This window comes from Pteropus vampyrus, unplaced genomic scaffold (assembly GCF_000151845.1).
Source record: "Pteropus vampyrus isolate Shadow unplaced genomic scaffold, Pvam_2.0 Scaffold98, whole genome shotgun sequence".
Classification (NCBI taxonomy): Eukaryota; Metazoa; Chordata; class Mammalia; order Chiroptera; family Pteropodidae; genus Pteropus; species Pteropus vampyrus.
The window spans coordinates 5,545,594-5,562,913 of record NW_011888879.1 but is presented as its reverse complement, the minus strand read 5'-3'; the positions used below and the strand labels follow the sequence as shown (position 1 = coordinate 5,562,913).

Below are 17,320 nucleotides of genomic sequence, written 5' to 3'. Positions count from 1 at the left end.
ACCAGAGAAGGTAAATACAAGAATTAAAAAAAAGGCCATGTCCACAGTGCCTGAAACCAGCATTGGCTACCCCAGTCTGCTCCAGCAGTACCTCTCCGACTGCACGAGTGACCGTCCTAAATCCAGACGTCAACCTGATGTTTCTCTGCTAAGACCCCTTTAAAAGTTCCCCTCCCTTCAGAAGTCCAAACACCTTCTTATACCTTAGAGGTCCTTCTGGCTGGGCTCCTGCGCACTTTCCAGCCTCGCTTCCCACTGCACCTCCCCAGCTGCCTGCACACATACGTCCTGCATTCTAGTGATGAGTAACAGAATTTCTCAGATCCTGCGTGAAAATTCAGTGCAGATATTCCCTCCTTTGGGAAGCCTCCAACTTCCTTCCCTAGGCAGGGGGGACCCATTACTTTCTCCTTTAGCCACCACTGCATGTTATACATAATAATCAATGTAGCTACCGATTATTGAGCATTTCCAACTCCAACCTCATGCTAGACCCGGACACAATAACAACACACTGTTTAATTTAAGGACATAACTTTGAAGACAGTGACATTGGTTTAAATCCCAATCTGTCATTAGTTCAGCAGAGTGATCTAGAGCAAGCTACTTAAACTCTATACACCTTGTTTCTTCATCTTTCATATGAGGATAATAAAATCCCTTTCCCTGAGTCCTTATGAGAATTAATGAAACTGTGTACAAAAAATGCTTAGCATAGTATCTGTTATAGCATAAGCTATCATTAAATTGAGGTCATAATTATTGTTTTTGTTATTAGATTTATATATATATCATGGAGAATCTTCCCCCAAACTCTAAAAGTTTTCATTATTTCCATTTCACAGCTAAAGAGGTTAGATGACTTGCTCAAAGTCGTGTATTAGAAAGCAGCGCAGTTTGAGTTTAGATCCACGCCATAAAACACCATTATAGCCCTTAAGACATTGTGTGAAATGTATCTACCCTTCCCGGACAGGACGCTTTCTGCAGGCAAATACTTTGGCATATTCATATTTCACATTAGGAAAAATTTCAGACGAAGCGAACAAATGGATATCTATGTTCCACCCCGGGGATGGGGCGAAGTGGCTGGGATGGTCACGGTGGCCACGGAACAAGAGCCATCCCTAGGCACCTGGGTCACTCACTCATTGCTTCTATCTGCACATGGATGAGGCTCTCGACGTCCTCCTGCAGGGTCTGATGGGGCTTCAGGGGGATGGGCAGGTAGCCGTAGTGCTCTCTGTTGCAGAGGTACATCTGGATGCCTGAGGATCCACAACAGGGAAAAAGCAACCAATCAGAAAACACGCTTCTCATTTCTATAGTAACAACCATGGGAAAAAGAGACCAGACTGCGACCGATGCTGGGTTTGGCACTGAAACTGAACAAGTAGCTGTTTCAGGCACTGTCTGGAGACCTCAAAAATGCTCCTTTATTAAGAAAGTATAACGCAGCATTGGGGGCTAATAAAAACCCTGGGCCATTCTTCGGCTCAGAGGAAATTGATTTTTTCTCTCTGAAGAAAAAGCATACTTGCGGCCTGAAATGAACACTAAAGGCATGAAGGGATCAAAAGGGAGGCAAGGAATTCCCGTTCCAGAGAACAGAACGGAACACTGTAATCCACCTACAGGAAATAACGAAAAATGAGGAATAAGATCCATACTTGATATGAAAGCAAACAGGAAAGTCCTGTAAGGGTTGACAAGATTAATAAAGCTAAACCTGGGCATATGGAAAACAAAAAATAAAAAGCAAGGAAATTTTAAATCTTTCATGATTCTCCTTGGTTTTATTTCTTCTCTCAGTAGGCATGAATTTCGAGTCAACCAATGGACGTGAAACTTCTATAATAGATTCACAAAGAGACAAAAGAAAGTCTTCATTTCAAGTCCTGTTAAGAAGCTGCCAGAAATATGCCACAGCCGTCTTGTATTCAACACTGGTCTTCACAGCCCCAGCTGCCTATCAAGAGTTATGTAGCATCTGTGTTCAACTAGATAGCTAAAAATATAGGAATTAAGACGGTCTCCTGTAGATCCAGGAACTGACAGTCCTGACTAATGAAAACATTGCTTTGTTAAAAGAATAAGCCTGCCAAGCTCTGCTCCTTGTGTCCGAGCTTCTGACTCGTTAATTGCTATAATCATCTGTGCTTTCCAGAGACAGAATTATCTGCATGGGGCCTTCTGTATTTTGTACAGAGGACATTTCCTCCAGTCGGTGCTATCACCTGCCAAATCAGGTGAAGCTGTCTTATGGCATTAACAGGGAAGAACGAGCAAAGAAAAGAGCTTTTATCCTCCCCTTTCTCGAACCTGGCTTGAGTCAGGGCTGGTGCACCAGGCACTGTTGTGTCTCTTGCCTTCACCAAGTGAACTCACTGGCTCTGCTATTTGCTCACATAAATGCTTGTGGGGAACTTCAAACCAAACTGCACCCCTTTGCAAAGTCACGATGAATTCAGAAAATAGAAGGAAAATGACTTAATATTTAGGTTGTCTCTCTACCCTAATTAGGTTGATCGTTTTACCATTGGAGTTTCCAAAGCTTTGGTAAAATGGGAGATGAGAATTAGCCAAGCTATCCATCAAGTGCGGGGGGACAGGAGAGGCATTTTCAGGCATGCGAGGTCACAAATATTTACTTTGCATCACGCTTGCTCGGCAAATTACTGGATAGTGTGGGAGAAGAAGGAAGAGGAGCGGTGGGGAGGACGAGAGAGGGAGGATTATAAACAACGAGGAAGACTTGGGACATGGTAGAAAGGAGAGTCGATGCAGGAGAGACGAGAAGGGCAGCCTGGGGCGATGGCTGTGGCACCGCTCGAATGAGAGTGCATCAGGGGCTCCAGGAGAAGCCTCTTCGTGAAAAGAATATCTGATAAAGCTGACCGTTCTCAGAAAAGTTTTCGACAATTAGGGATCAGGTTGGATTGTATTCACCATAATAAAATTCAGCTCAGGAAAAGGCAATTGTTCCGTTAGATATGAAAGGAAAACTAGCCGTGGTCTGTAAGTGGCACAGCTTAGAATTAGGTTCACGTGATTATAACGACAAACGAACAAACAAACAAACAAACAAAAACAAAAAAAAACTGACCATCCATCTATCTTCAATCACCATGGACTGTATGGAGAGGACAGAGTGATGGGGAGAATGTGTCGTGTGGAGGGGACAAGGGGAGGAGAGAGCTAACTCCTCTTCTGTAGTGAGTCAATAGATCATTCCTAAAGTAAAACCAGAAAAGCAAGAAGCGGCAGTACAAGCATGTTCTTTAGAAACTTGGGTGTAAATATTACACTTGCATCACCATCTGAAAGAGTTAAGAGTGTTTGCCTTCTAGAAGAAAATGAAATAACATGTGCAGGGGACTTCTAATTTTATAATAAACCTTGGGGGATTATTAGAACTCTTTTAGTCTATGGCCACGCCACCCTGAACAAGCCTGATCTCGTCTGATCTCAGAAGCTAAGCAGGGTTGGGCCTGCTTAGTACTTGGATGGGAGACCACTAGGAAGACCAGATGCTGTAGGCGTAAAAAAACAAAATATAAAGAATTGTAAGCTATAAGATCCTTGCAATCTGTGAGGTCAACCAAGGGTTGCCTCACGTAAAACAAACAAACAAACAAACAAAAAATACTCTTTTAACTATGTGCGCGGATAATCTGATAAAAATATAAAAATTTTAAAAGGAAGTGTACTGATAATTAGCTAAAATCTATGAAGCAATCTGGTACTCTCAGCGAAAGCTGCTTCTAGGAAAACAATTTTCCCTCTGAAAAAGAATGGTCCTTGAAGGGACTCTACTTAGCTTATGAAGATACTAAAATTTTTCTTGTACTCATATAGTCCCTTAACATTGCAGGTTGATGTACTTGCCTTCATCCTTGGTGATGAAAACTCAGACTCAGAGAGGCCGCGATTGGCCCAAGGTCATGTCGTATGTCATCAGTATCAAGCCTCTGTCCCTGAAGGGCCAATGCCAAGTACCTCTCTACCCAGCCAGGATTTGGAAGCCAAGTGTCAGAACGACTAGTCACTCTGGATTGCCAGCCCTATATATGGGAGGCACTTTTGATCACTACCAGTGATGTGCAGGAAGCAGAGCTGTCTGCCTGCCACCTACATCTCTCACCTCTTTTCAAACACAGTGGACATTTGGAAGATGCCTGGCTGGCGCCAGAGATGGTTCTTGTGGCCGTGGTACAGAGCCCAGATCACTGGCCACAGTGGAAAGTGAACTCCTGACCTTGGCCTCACTACAGCCACAGAGACTCGCCTCTGACCCCTGCTCCTCTTTGAGGCTAGAAAGGCAGCCACCCCCCATGCCTCAGCACACTTGGATTGCCCCCTGACTCATCACCCACATGTGTCCGAGGTTAAAGATTAAAGATCAAGGTTTGTGGGCAGATAGGCTTGCCTGGGACAGACAGACCCTTTATTTCCTTTTGGGCACTTAAAAAACAATGCTCCAATGGATGGAGCACAGCTAGGGAGCTTCACACGAGTGAGAACGAAAGAATACAAATCACTTTTCATTAAGACTCTTTCAAGGGAGAAGGGAAGTGCTTTGCTTTGGACCTAAAAGGAGAAGGGCCTAGAAACACCCAATGGGACTCCCAGGCTCATTCTCATTTCTCCTGAAAATGCTTCAAGACAACTAAAAGTGTTACCTTAGAAACACACAACTGTCGGGAACACTTTTTCATTTCTCCAAATAACAGTCATTCTTTCCTGTCGTTTCTCCTGATCTGTTCACAGTTCGTACCACCCATCTGACCCTCAGCTTTTTCCGCCTGATAACTATTATGTTTCCACGTGTAAAGTTCGGATCTCCCCAAACACAGAGCCCAACACGACGTTAGGCACAGAGGTAATGCCTAGAGCACTGATCCCCCGCCTTCCTTTTCTACCTCTCTTCTTTCCAGCTGAATCCCCAAACAGCTTTGGGTCTCTGCACCTGCTTCTGGTGTCCTGGGAGGACCTACAGGAAGTCTGACCTGTAGAGAGTGAAGGCAGAGTGAACTGGCCAAGCCAAGGGCGGAGCTGAGAACTTCCCAGCCAGCATGTGCCACTCTTCCAGCCCCAAATCCAGTTTTTGGTTTAAAAGAATTTATCATAATAATTTAGTGCATGAGTTGCAATAATGACTTGTGCAATGGCTACAAAGGGGGACTCTGTTAGGCAAGGATCATTACCATAATTGCTAATAGTTCACTTTCTTGGCACATCCTTACTTCGAGCTCTGAAGCAAAGGGACTGACTGGCACAACTAGGAGGAATGAGAAGGCCCTGAGTCTGCTTCCCATCCTGGAGAGGTCAGAGCAAACCACAGACCAAGTTGAAAGAAGCAATTTCCATTAACATTGACACAATAACCTTCATGAAAACTTGCAATCCACATGAGAATAAGAGTGTTGCTTTTGCCCCAACACAGGCCTAAAAATGCCTACACCTTGCCAAGGGGTCTAAATGGCCCTAGCTGCCAAGAGAAGAAAAATCAGCCTTCCGCATTTCCAAGAAATAGTCTCATTCCTACCAAGTCTACGACTGATGAGTGGGACACCTGTGGCCTGATGAGTGAGTTGTAGCTTGAATTTGTATTAACATTCTCACCTGCCAGCAACCTGCCTCAACTGCCTGAGGTCTTTGCATGAGCGCATCTATCCTAATTTATATGGCCACAGTGAGTTTTTTTCACCATCTGCCTGATTTCTAAACTCACTTTTGCTAATGGTTAAATGGCACATTTCTAGCTCATTGATAATGGGACCTGATTTCCATTAGGAAGATCTGAATGATCCTGAGGATAAAGCTTTGCTTTATGAATGCCATGTATCTTCCTGTTGATTTGCTTTAGTGAATCCTGTCCTCACTGATGCATGTGCAGTGACACAAGAGAAATAACTTACCTTCCTACTGACTTGTCTTCTTCCAAAAACCTACAGATCCCACTGGAAATGCTTTCCTTAGTGATTCACGAAGGACTTAAGTCTGGCCTTGCCCTTCCTTCTGTGGTGACTGGGGCAGACACTGCTGGCTGCCTCCCCATGTCCGCCCTCTCCTTCTAGAGTGAGAGAATTGAGGCTCCAGACTGCATAGAATAAAGACAGCGTTCTGAGCCTCGCTTGCAGCTAGGTGTTGTCCGGTGACTAAGATTTGGCTAATGGGATATGCGTGGAAGTGATGCGTTTGACTTCCGGACTGAAGGACAGTGCCCTCTCCCCTCTGATTTTCACTCAATGGCTGAGATGCATCCATACTAATGAGACATCTTGGATCATACGACTAAGAACGATACCTCATGGAGAAGCAATAGGGAAAAGGCCTGGGTCTCAGAAAACTTTGTGGAACAGAGCCATTATCCAGCTCAGACTTTTTTGAGAATACACTTCCATTTTTTTGGTGTCTTTGCCGGTGTTGTTTTGGGTCTCTGTCACAGTTTCTAATTAATAAAATGGCTCTTAAAATGAACAAAGCAGTGCAGCAGCACCATAGAGAACCAATCACCGGTGCACAGCTCCCACTGCCAAAAAAAAAAAAAAGAGAGAGTGGATTCTGTAGGGGGGCTTGGTCTTCAGTGTTCACGGGGCCGGCAACACATAGGGTGCTGGTATGGTTACTGCAGACAACTAACTGCCTCTAACACCACCAGGAGGGGAAGTACGTTTCCATACATAGCAGTGTTTGCAATAAGATGCACAAAACAAAGGAGCTGGTTATTTGCCATCTTTCCATGGGGAGAGTATAACCGAATACAAACAGTACCTGCTTGCCTGCTGGAGAAGGCAAAGACGATGATGTCGTCGAAGGTCCAGGTGTAGTCTTGGTGTGGGGGGTAGAACATCAGCATGTCAGAAGCTTCCTTCCTGAGGTCAATTAGGAAGGTGGAGTGGACCATGGGGACGGGAAAACAGCCCAACCTCTTCCATTCTCTAATCTGAAGGTAGTCTGGAGTCCGTTTATAGAAGCCCTGGAAAAGAGCACACAGGTGAGCTATGTCCTCTGAGCTGAGCACGCCATCTTTCGCAGTCATCTGCTAGCTGATTCCTTCTGTCATCACCAGTTGAGGAGAAGTCCCCAAGCAAAGTTACCTTCCCTCGTCTTATCTTGGCCTAAGAATCTCCAATTGAACTCAAGAATTGCTATTTACATATTAAACAATACTAAAAGGGTCCTGTTATCAGAAATAATTTTGATTTTGGCATGTCTCTTGATTTAATAATTTCATAAAAGCATATTTTCTATTGACTTATGATTGCATATGAAGCGTGAGTATTAAGAGGTGGTAAACCCAAGCAATGAAGAGCACAGTTTCTGGCTGAGTTCAAATCCCACCTCAGCTACTCATCATCTGTAGGTCACATAAAACAGGGATGATGGCGCTACCCATTCCACAAGGCTGTCTGTAAAAATTACAAGTGCTTAGAACGGTGCCTAGCACCGAAAAAGCATCAGTACATATTATTAAAATCACTATATTACATTGGTTAATATTTTTAGCTAAACATGGAGTACTTAAACATAGAAATAAGGTCTTCTTCCAGTGAAGTTATTTATTCGATATTCTGGTAGAACTGTCACTGTTTCACATTTTTTGAGGAGTCTCCCTCTGAAAGTTCCTTCTGGGCAAGCACATAGGACAACCAGTCCCCTTACTCTGTGGTCACATTTTTTGTTGCGATGTCAGTGACCAAACATTAGGCACTGTAGTGTCTTCCACTTCTGCCTTTCCCTTTAGCGCCTAGACCAGTGTCCCAGCTGAGTTAACCCTAACACGGCCACGTGTAAGGCAGGAGAAGTACAAATTAAGACTTAGGAGATGTGAGGCTTAGAGTCATTTTAACCATCTTCTAGCCATTTGGCCTTAGTTCATGATCTGAGTTTCTCCTGAAAAATGGGATAATAGCTGACTTGTCCATCTCACAGAGTTGTGGAATGAATCACTTGTGATAAGGTCTGTGAAGCTACTTTGAAAACGAATTCACTATGCGAGGTATTGTTATTACCATAATTTTTATTAGTCTTTATCTTAAATATCACTTAATGTCCTTAAGTTAGGAAAACATGGGTTCGATTCAGGCGTATTCTTCCAAGGGATAAAGAAAATGCTGGTTCTTGAAGAGACTAAGAACGTGTGGCAAATATGAAGTTCTAGACAACTTAGGAACAATATTCTGAGTGAGCAGCTTGGAACATTCATGATGATGCCAGATCACTGAACATCCAGAGGGCAGGGAGGAAAGCAGTAAAGAAAGAGTTAAAATGCTTCCTGCAGATGGGCAGAGGCAATAGTTGTGTCTTTTTTTCCACATTAATTGCACGTTGCTGGTAATAATTCTTGTTCACTGGCTAGACGAGGACACCGGAGTCCTTTGGTTTTGGATGTGTTTAAAGGCCTGCCTGAAGCTTGTGAAGTCATCGGTGGCCCCAGCAGAAGCCTGCCTGGGAATGGCAGACAGCCAAAAACAGATGGAGAATAATTAGAATTGCCCTAAATTGCTCAGATTTTACTTTTACCTTGCAAATTAAGTGAGCACATTTCTCCCGTTTGCTTTTAATGATTAAAGCAAATAAGGGGATAATAGAAAGCTGGAGGCTGCTGTCAATCCATAACCCATTAAAAACAACCCTCCAGTGATTCGGCCACGAAAAACACTGCAGGTTATTAACAGAGAATGTATGAATTCAAAGGAATCTGATATAACGTCTTCTCACCAAGACCTGAATGACTTTTGTAATAGGAACTTAACGCTTCCCTCAAGAGAGGTAGGTAATAACATGCATTCAAAACCTCTTGGAACTGTGAGAAATAATTGTAACAAAAGAGGAAGGCCTCATCCAGTAGTTTACTAGAACCACTGATTGTTAAATTTTCAAAAATTTTGCAAGCCAGTTGAGATGTTGGTAGCTGTAAAAACAAAAATCAAGTTTATCTTCACCATTCTAACAGCACCACAGATGTCAGCTTTGCATGTTTTTAATAATTATCCCATCAAGTGGCTATACTGCAGTTTACTTAACCTTTCCCTTAGCTCAAACCACGTTTAAGTTGTTTGCATGTTGGGAGTACTCACACCATGAAAAATGGAAAACATTACCAATCGAGATTTTCCCCCCAAAAGAGACAGTTATTAAACATTTATCAGCACTGGCCTCATTCTTCATCCAAAACCAAACCGAATATAAAAGAGGGACTCAAAATTTTAGCCCTTTGTGCGTGTGAGACCACATTTAACATATATTTTTTCCTCAGCACATTTTTATCCTAAATCGATATATAATGATCAGTTTAATTCATCTAATTATTTAACTAAAGAATTAAAAAAAAAAAAAACCATCCATATGCATTCACTGTAACAGATCCCTAGACTTTGAGGATTTTACAATAGAAAAGAGAGATGATGGAAATAAAAATTTCTGTTTTTAACTTGAATTTTGTAAAAACAACCTACCATAGCAGTTCTAATGATCAGACCTCTTTGGAAATAAATTTGGCAACACATATCAAAGGTCATCAAGATAGTTCTACTCTTGACTCAGTCATTCCACTTCTAAAAAGCTATTCTAAGAAAATATTAAATGCAGAAAAATTTATATTAATCATGATAATAGTTAAAAGTTGCAAACAACTTAAATGTTTTTAAACAAAAATTAAGTAAATTGCATTATAATCACTTGATGACATAGTTACGAAAAACACACAAGCCGTTACTTGTGATATTGGGGTGATGGGGGTTAACATAATTTTTTTATTACTTTTTTTCATTTTCAAATTTTTCTATAGTGTTCCTATGTTAGTTTTAATGACCGAAAAAAAAAAAAACCCTATTAATTTTTAAAATCTCTGAATCGGGGAGAAAAAAAGCCCAAATAGGCTTTATTGGTTAATTAAAAGCTTCTTATGTTAAACTCATTAGAATATTTTCTTCATAATTCATTAATTCAGAAGAGCTCACTGGGTTGTGGCACTGGACCTGGATTTACCTCCTTTCCTGAAAACACTCGCTTTAAAATGACATGCATGTTTCAAGGGAAGAAATGAGAAAAAAGTTAATAGGGCTACTGTCGACACATAGCTGGCTTGTTAAAACTCACAGCCTTCACTCATTAGCCAAAGACTTGCCTGAGGTGTGATTCCACACCAGAAATTGGAGTACAGGCCCCGAGACTCCAGCATGGGGGCCACGATGGTTTTGTTTTCTGCAATCATTAGATTGAGGGTCTGTGGATTAGTCAGGAAGTTGTCCACATCTACGAACTAGGAAAAGAAAAGGACGAAGTCAGATGAAAAGGTACTTTTCTGTAATGGGTTCGAGAGTCACCCGACACCCAGAAGGACCACAGGAGCTTGCTCGTGAGGTATGGCACCGGCATCTGTGTCCTTGTTATGGAGACTCAGTGCAGCTGATGGTTTTCATTCATCACTTAGTCTAACTTGCCCATGTTCAACTCTGCAAAAGGCACCAAGCGATGAATTGGTGCTACCACACTGAGTACACACTCAACCAGGACCGAGCTTACAAGATGTTAACGGCTCCCAAGCCCTTAAAAGGTCCTTTAAAAGACACATACTGATGCCTGTGGCACGCTGCAATATCTCTGTCAGGGCCCTAACCCCACAGTACTGTAAATAGTGTTAACCTGTCTGTTTCTTCACTGTGACCTCCCAGAGGCCCAGAAATGTATTTATTCCCAGCAGCACCTAGGACAGTGCCTGGCACATAGAGGACATTCAATAAATTCTTCTTGAATAATGATAATAATAATAAAATGTATTGAGTCCCCACTACAGGTACAAATGGACAGACCTATTTAGGTTGTCTAAAGTAATGCCAAAATGGCCCCAAACAGATCCATCAATGTTACTTTAATGTTACAAGTAGAATTTTTGTTTAAAGTACATTATTTCAAGTCCACGCTAACTGAGAAGCTATGTCCCATTGTCTTAGCAGAAGCCTATATTAACACTGATTCGTTTAAAGGGACAGTATAACATGTTCTATCATATAACATAATCACATTGAACTGTACACTTAATTATGATTAAAATGTAAATCATATGTTATGTATATTTTACCACACACACAAAAATAATCAGAAGCTTTTATTTGTATGATAGTCAATCTGTTTGCTAAAAATTTTATGGTTCAGCATTTGTACACTTCAGTGACATTTAAACAGCTATCCAGTGATATGCATCATCAGTACAATTTGAAAACTTCTATGAAATTATTTGTATGGAAAGTGTGGGTGATAACTCATTGGGCTGAATTTTGTTGTGGTTGAGAGGCTAGGGAAGGACACAGGTCCCAAGTACTCCCTTTAGGAATCAGTCTGGTGACTAAGAACAGATGTCAATACGTTTAATGAAACAATATTGGCTTTGCTTTCTTCGTGTTATTTCTTAGTGCTGTACTAGAAAATGTTTGTCAAAAAGAAATACATGAATTTGGGGGGCCACAGATAAAGAACTTGGTTCCCATTACTTGTGGGGAAAAAAAGTCTCTGTCAATACGCAAAAGGAAATGGGACCATAGCTTTCTTTGACACTGTCCTTTCTAGTCGAGACAGGTTCATGGAGGACGAGGATGGAACACAACATCGACTCCTAATCAAGTGCAGCATTTTCTGGACTAGCCTGAAAGTTCTGAGGGAAGTGATGGCACCTTTTCACAGGCAAAAATTCCCCACTGGAGTCCAGCAGAATGGGGAACAAGCCGGAAGCCCAGCAAGACATGCCATTCCCCAAATCACGCAGGAGCAAAAGGGAGTGGAGTTTCAGAGCTATTAATTTGGATCTCAGTTTATATAATTAATTTTTCATATCCCCAACATTCTCCTACAAAGTCATGAAGGCTATTTATTTTGCTTTACCTACGTCATTCCCCATGAACTACAGAGATTCCGAATTTCTTATGCCTGTTCTATGACAGAGATAGAATAATTCAGGAGCTTATTCACTTAGTTACTGAAAATGCCTGTCGGGAGTAGGTTTGAGATGAAATCCAGGTATCCCAAAATGAAGTTCCCCAAATTTTCCTTTGTGCCTTTATTAAAAAGTGGAGAAGGTGGTGCCTAAACCAAAGACTGTCTTGATTGATCCCACGGTCCTAGTTTTTGCACAATCGATTTGGACACATTTTAGATAACAGTTGTCAAGAAATCAAACGTGTTTTTTACCAGAATGTAGTCCGACCATTTTTCCCTCGCAGTTCGAAGGGCCGTCTGTCGTAGTCTCATCACATGGGCAAACCGGGAGGCAGGCCAGTGCTTTGGTCCAATTTCATCAGGATAAGACCTAAAACAATAATAATAACGGCGTCTAATTATTGAGTGCCTGTATATTCCAGGCACTAAGTACTCACTCATTTACTCTTCCAATAACCCTAGGAAGTAGATAATATTATCGTTAGTATCATCCCCACATTACAGATAAGGAAACCTGAGCAAGGTGAGATTGAATAACTCATTGCTTACCATACACGAGAATCTTTATATGAAATATTTCAGTGGCTTCTAAAACGACCCCCTGAACCCCTACGAGGTAAGTAAGTCGTCCTGCAGGGGTTTGGTTCAGAACCCTCGCAGATACCAAAATCTGTAGATGCTCAAATCCTTTATATAAAATGGTGTAGTATTTGCATATAATTTACGCACATCCTCCCGTATATTTAAATTATCTCTAAAGTATTTATAATACCTAATGCAATAGAAATGCTATGTAAATAGTTGTTATACTATATTGTTTAAGGAATAATGACAAGAAAAAAAAATTCTGTATGTGTTCAATACAGCTGCAACCACCGTTGGCCTAACTATGTACATGCCAGCAAAAAGTGATCATTTTTTTTCCAAATATCTTTGATCCGTGGTTAGTTGAATCTGTGGACGTGGAACCCATGGGTCTAGAGGGCCAGCTGTATTACTATTCTCCCAATTTCACAGATGAGGAAATTGGTGTTGAGCAGTTTAAGTCATGTGCTTAATGTTACCATGTAGTTAATAGGACACCCAGTGAGGATTTGAACCCAGGCATAACCCCAAAGCTCGCATTTCTAGACACTTTTTTATGGTTTTTACCATCAGATAAATTTGGAAATTTTGCAGCATAAAAATATCAGTTTCCCAGAAAAAACAAGGGTTGAATTTACTTGGGGAAGTCTCAGTAAAGAATTCCACGGAGTCCAACACAGTGACATATGCCAGGTCACATGAGGTCATGGGAGGTCATGGAACAGATGCAGAATATCATCGGGATCTCCGAGGGTGTCCCCAGAAAAGCCAGGCCAGGACTCTTGCATGGCCATGTAGACGCTCAGTGTGCCCTTGACAACCCTTCTGAAAGCCCTTAACTGGTATGGATATTGACACGGTCACAGTGCCCCAAACTGGCCACACTGTAAGTTCTCGTCATTGTGCTGGCAGTACATGTGCCTCAGTGAATGAAAAACCATAAAAGCAACGTGGCCGTAACTATATAAATGAGACTAATAAAACTATGTACTGCATAGGAATTTTCTGGGAGGTCTGCCCCAATTGTTGTTTTAATGAAAATCGGTACAATTTCCATCTTTCTGAACATATTGCCCAAAAAATGTCTTCCCTAATATTTCTCACACTGACTTTGGCATACAATGACTTAGTCAAAATCTGACTACAGAGAAAATTACCAGATGCAAGATAGGTACATAAAGTCTTTCTGAGCCATTCTAATTAGGCCAAATTCCATTAGAAAAAACTCCAAAATGGTGTTAAATATTTTTTTATAGTGTTCAAATTTCATTATTAAATTTTGCTCGATATATGAATCACATGTTAGGATGTGAGATGTATATATATATATATATATATATATATGTATACATATATATATAATAAAAGTATTACATATATATATACATATATATATAATATAAAAGTATTTTGTACAGAGACACTAAGGATCACACACTAGGAGTTGATATATATATATATATATTAAACGTATTATATACAGAGAGACTAGAAGAGTAAAAATTTGTTCTGGGGTGGCACTTGTTATAATACAAATTTGGTTTTCAATAAATGATTTATGCTGGGCAAAAATTCAGGCAACTCAATTCATTCTCCTTATATATACTTGTGTGTGTGTATATATATATGTGTGTGTGTGTGTGTGTGTGTGTGTGTGTGTGTGTATATATATTTTTATATATATATATATATATATATTCCTTAAGCTGTAGGAACATTTACAAAAGTCAGTTTTAAATATATTTATTCATGTCATTTACAAAAGTCGGTTTTAAATATATTTATTCATGTCCTCATTCACTCGTTGGTTTATCCAACAAATATTAATTTCGTGCAAAAACCTAGCATTAGAGGAAATATAACTTGTATACTTTAGCCTCTGCCAAAGAACTCAAAAATTACTTAGAAACCAATGTATGAACGATATAGTTGATGTTAGTCAAGCATACTGTTGTGTCAAACAGGACGGTGTAGAAAGTGAGCAACGCAAGTGTGGAGAGAAAGGTAGACCTCTGTAGCTGCGATGATTAGCGACAGCTAATAGGTGGGATTTGGAATAGGAGTTGGTTACAAAGAAGGAAGGAGTCTTCCAGGAGCACAAACCTGCACAAGTGACAGCTTGGGGTTGAAAATAAAAGGAACATTCTAGATAAAGCAGATTTTCTTTTGGGAAGAAGCAGGAAATATGGGTGCATGCGTAAGGATGGAAACTTTTAAAAATATAAGTCTAGCGCATTTGAACTTTTTTCTGTAAGTACTGGAGAGCACCTAGAATTCTTTGAACAGAAAAATTAAACCATCTCATTAGTATTTTAGATAGATCAATTGGACAATATAGTATGTATCATGACTTGAAGACGGAAACAACTAAGAAGTTGCTATGGTTAAGACTGGAAATAATCCAAATGTCTGTCAGTAGGAAGTTAGTTAAAGAATTATGATACATCCATGCAATGGGTACTCCGCAGTCATGAAAATAATGAAGCTCTTGAACTATTGCTATGGAGTGAAAACCAAGGTATGATAAGTGAAAAAGCAAGGTGTATGTTAAAAGTATACAAACTTTCCACTATGATCCCTCAAGTATAAAAGGTTTATACTCAAAATACTAATAAATAATATCACTATTTTAAAATATATACCACTGCGGTAATTTACTTGTGAACTAATGAGAACCTGAACTTGGCTGGTACGTGCCAGAGTAAAGAAAAAGAGAGAAATACGAAGATCTGTCAAAGGTAGAAACTTACTAGATACAGAGATGAAAGATGAGGAAAGGTCACATGTGCCTCCAAGACTAGAAGCCTCAATGGCTGGAAACTGGTTAAAAGAGGAAGACAAATAATGAGTTTGCAAAATGTTCTCTTGCTACTCACTCAGGTTCAGCCATAGGCCTCCACTCCACATAGTGATAGATTCCTTGTACATTTTTCAGCCACTCCCTGAGTATTTCTGTTGTATTATCCACATTGTGATCAGTGGCTGCCCTGCATGAGAGAAAGCACAACAGAGTTCAGTTATGTCATCAGAGGAAGAGAGGAAAATCCAAAAGACCCCAGATTAACAGAAAGGAGAATGGCCAGTTCTGGAAACTACATATGTGAAAATGATCCCCTCATGGTCCAAACTGGACAATGAATTTCTAAAGTGAGAGATACTGCTTAAAACCATCACTGTGTCCTTAGATCCTTAAACAGAGCTCGGCCAATAGTAGGATCAATAAGCGGTTGGATTTAAATGGTATAAGCATAAAATGAATTAAACTAGAGTAAGTTAATTAATCTTCTTGGAAATTTTCTTATTTGCTTTAATTTTTAGTTATCAAGATGTAAACTCTGCCTTTTAACTTCATTAACAACTACCTTCGATTTAAGCAATAATTCATTTGCATTTTCATTTCAAGTCCATGTGTAGGTCACAACAAAATTTTTAATCAGTGCTGCTTCAATCACATGTGCTAGAGGGGAAAGCTACAATACTAGTTCACAGTACAACACTCAAAATTTAAGGTATCTTCACGGACCTATTTTAGATTAAATTTATCATCGCTTATATAAAATAGAGTATCTTCAGAAGTCTTCAAATAATGTATACAAAACTTGTTTCTATTCTACCTTGAAAGTATATCAAACTGATCCACTTGTAAAGGAAATCGACTCACTGAAACAAAAACGTTTTCAACTTGTGTCACAAAGTGAACTCACGCCGTGTTGTATATAAGATACACATTTAAAATAAAGTAATTCGAAACACCTAAAAAGGAAGAGATGTAGCAGTCAACTGGGGAAAAAAGAAGGAAAGCAGAGGCTGTGATCTTGACATCAAAAATCAAATAAGGTAAAATTCAGGTCAAAAAATATTAAGCATGACAAAAAAGGATTATAATTATAATTGTAGAGGATACAGTTTACATCGAAGATATAATAGATGTGAATACACTTGCCCCTTTATATAATACGAGAGTTGGTAAACTTTTTCTTTAAAAGCCAGCTGGTAAATATTTAGACTTACAGGCCATACAGTCTCTATCCCAACTATTTAACTCAGCCATCATAGCAGCAGAGCAGTCATAAGTAATACATAAAGGAATGAGCATTCCTGTGTGGCAATAAAGCTTTATTTATAAAGTAGGCAGCTGGCCTGCAGGCTGTATTTTGTCAATCCCTAAAATAGTGGAAATTATAGAAATTGCAAGAAAAAACAGAAACACTAACGATAAGAGAGGTGAACGTGCCACTTTTTAGGTGAAGACTGTGCGAATGGGAAAAAAGTAAATACATGGAGAGGATCTATACGACACATAAATAGAGATGATATTTTCAAGTACATATAGAACATTCACAAAAATTGACCAACAATTACATTACAAAGAAAAGTCTCTACGAAATGGAAATAATATAAACAGCATTCTCAGAAATCCCTAATAAAATAAAGACAAAAATATCATTAAAAATTCTCTGCTAAACAACTATTGATAAAAGAAGAAATAGAAAGCAATTTCAGAATTTATAAAAATGAATAATGAAAACACAACATATAATTTTGGGATACAGTTAAAGCAGTGATCAGAGAAAAATTTAGTTTTATGTCCTTAAATCAATAAAAATAACTGAGCTAAATTCTTACTCAAGAAGCTAGAGAAAGAACAACAAACAAGCATCAAGAAATAAATAATAAAGATAAAAGAAAGTCATGAGGTAGAAAACAGAAAAAGAACTAATAAACAAATACAATATTGCTTTTTTGAGGGGAAAAAAAAGACAAACCACTAGTTAATCTAATCAAGACCATACGA

General features: G+C 39.7%; 1 protein-coding gene and 1 pseudogene across 1 annotated transcript in view; one reads left to right on the top strand and one right to left on the bottom strand.

Annotated features, from left to right (window-relative positions):
* The window catches only part of COLGALT2 (collagen beta(1-O)galactosyltransferase 2), an 83,943-nt gene that overhangs the window by 20,557 nt on the left and 46,066 nt on the right, over positions 1 to 17,320 (bottom strand). The window contains exons 2-6 of the mRNA XM_011364574.2: positions 15,402 to 15,512; positions 12,193 to 12,310; positions 10,136 to 10,270; positions 6,778 to 6,982; positions 1,145 to 1,268 (exon numbers count right to left, since the gene is read on the bottom strand). Coding sequence (XP_011362876.1) covers positions 1,145 to 1,268; positions 6,778 to 6,982; positions 10,136 to 10,270; positions 12,193 to 12,310; positions 15,402 to 15,415 — 596 coding nt within the window. The 5' untranslated portion in view covers positions 15,416 to 15,512. The remainder of the gene's footprint in view (positions 1 to 1,144; positions 1,269 to 6,777; positions 6,983 to 10,135; positions 10,271 to 12,192; positions 12,311 to 15,401; positions 15,513 to 17,320) is intronic.
* On the top strand, positions 3,425 to 3,542 carry LOC111742662 (annotated as a pseudogene).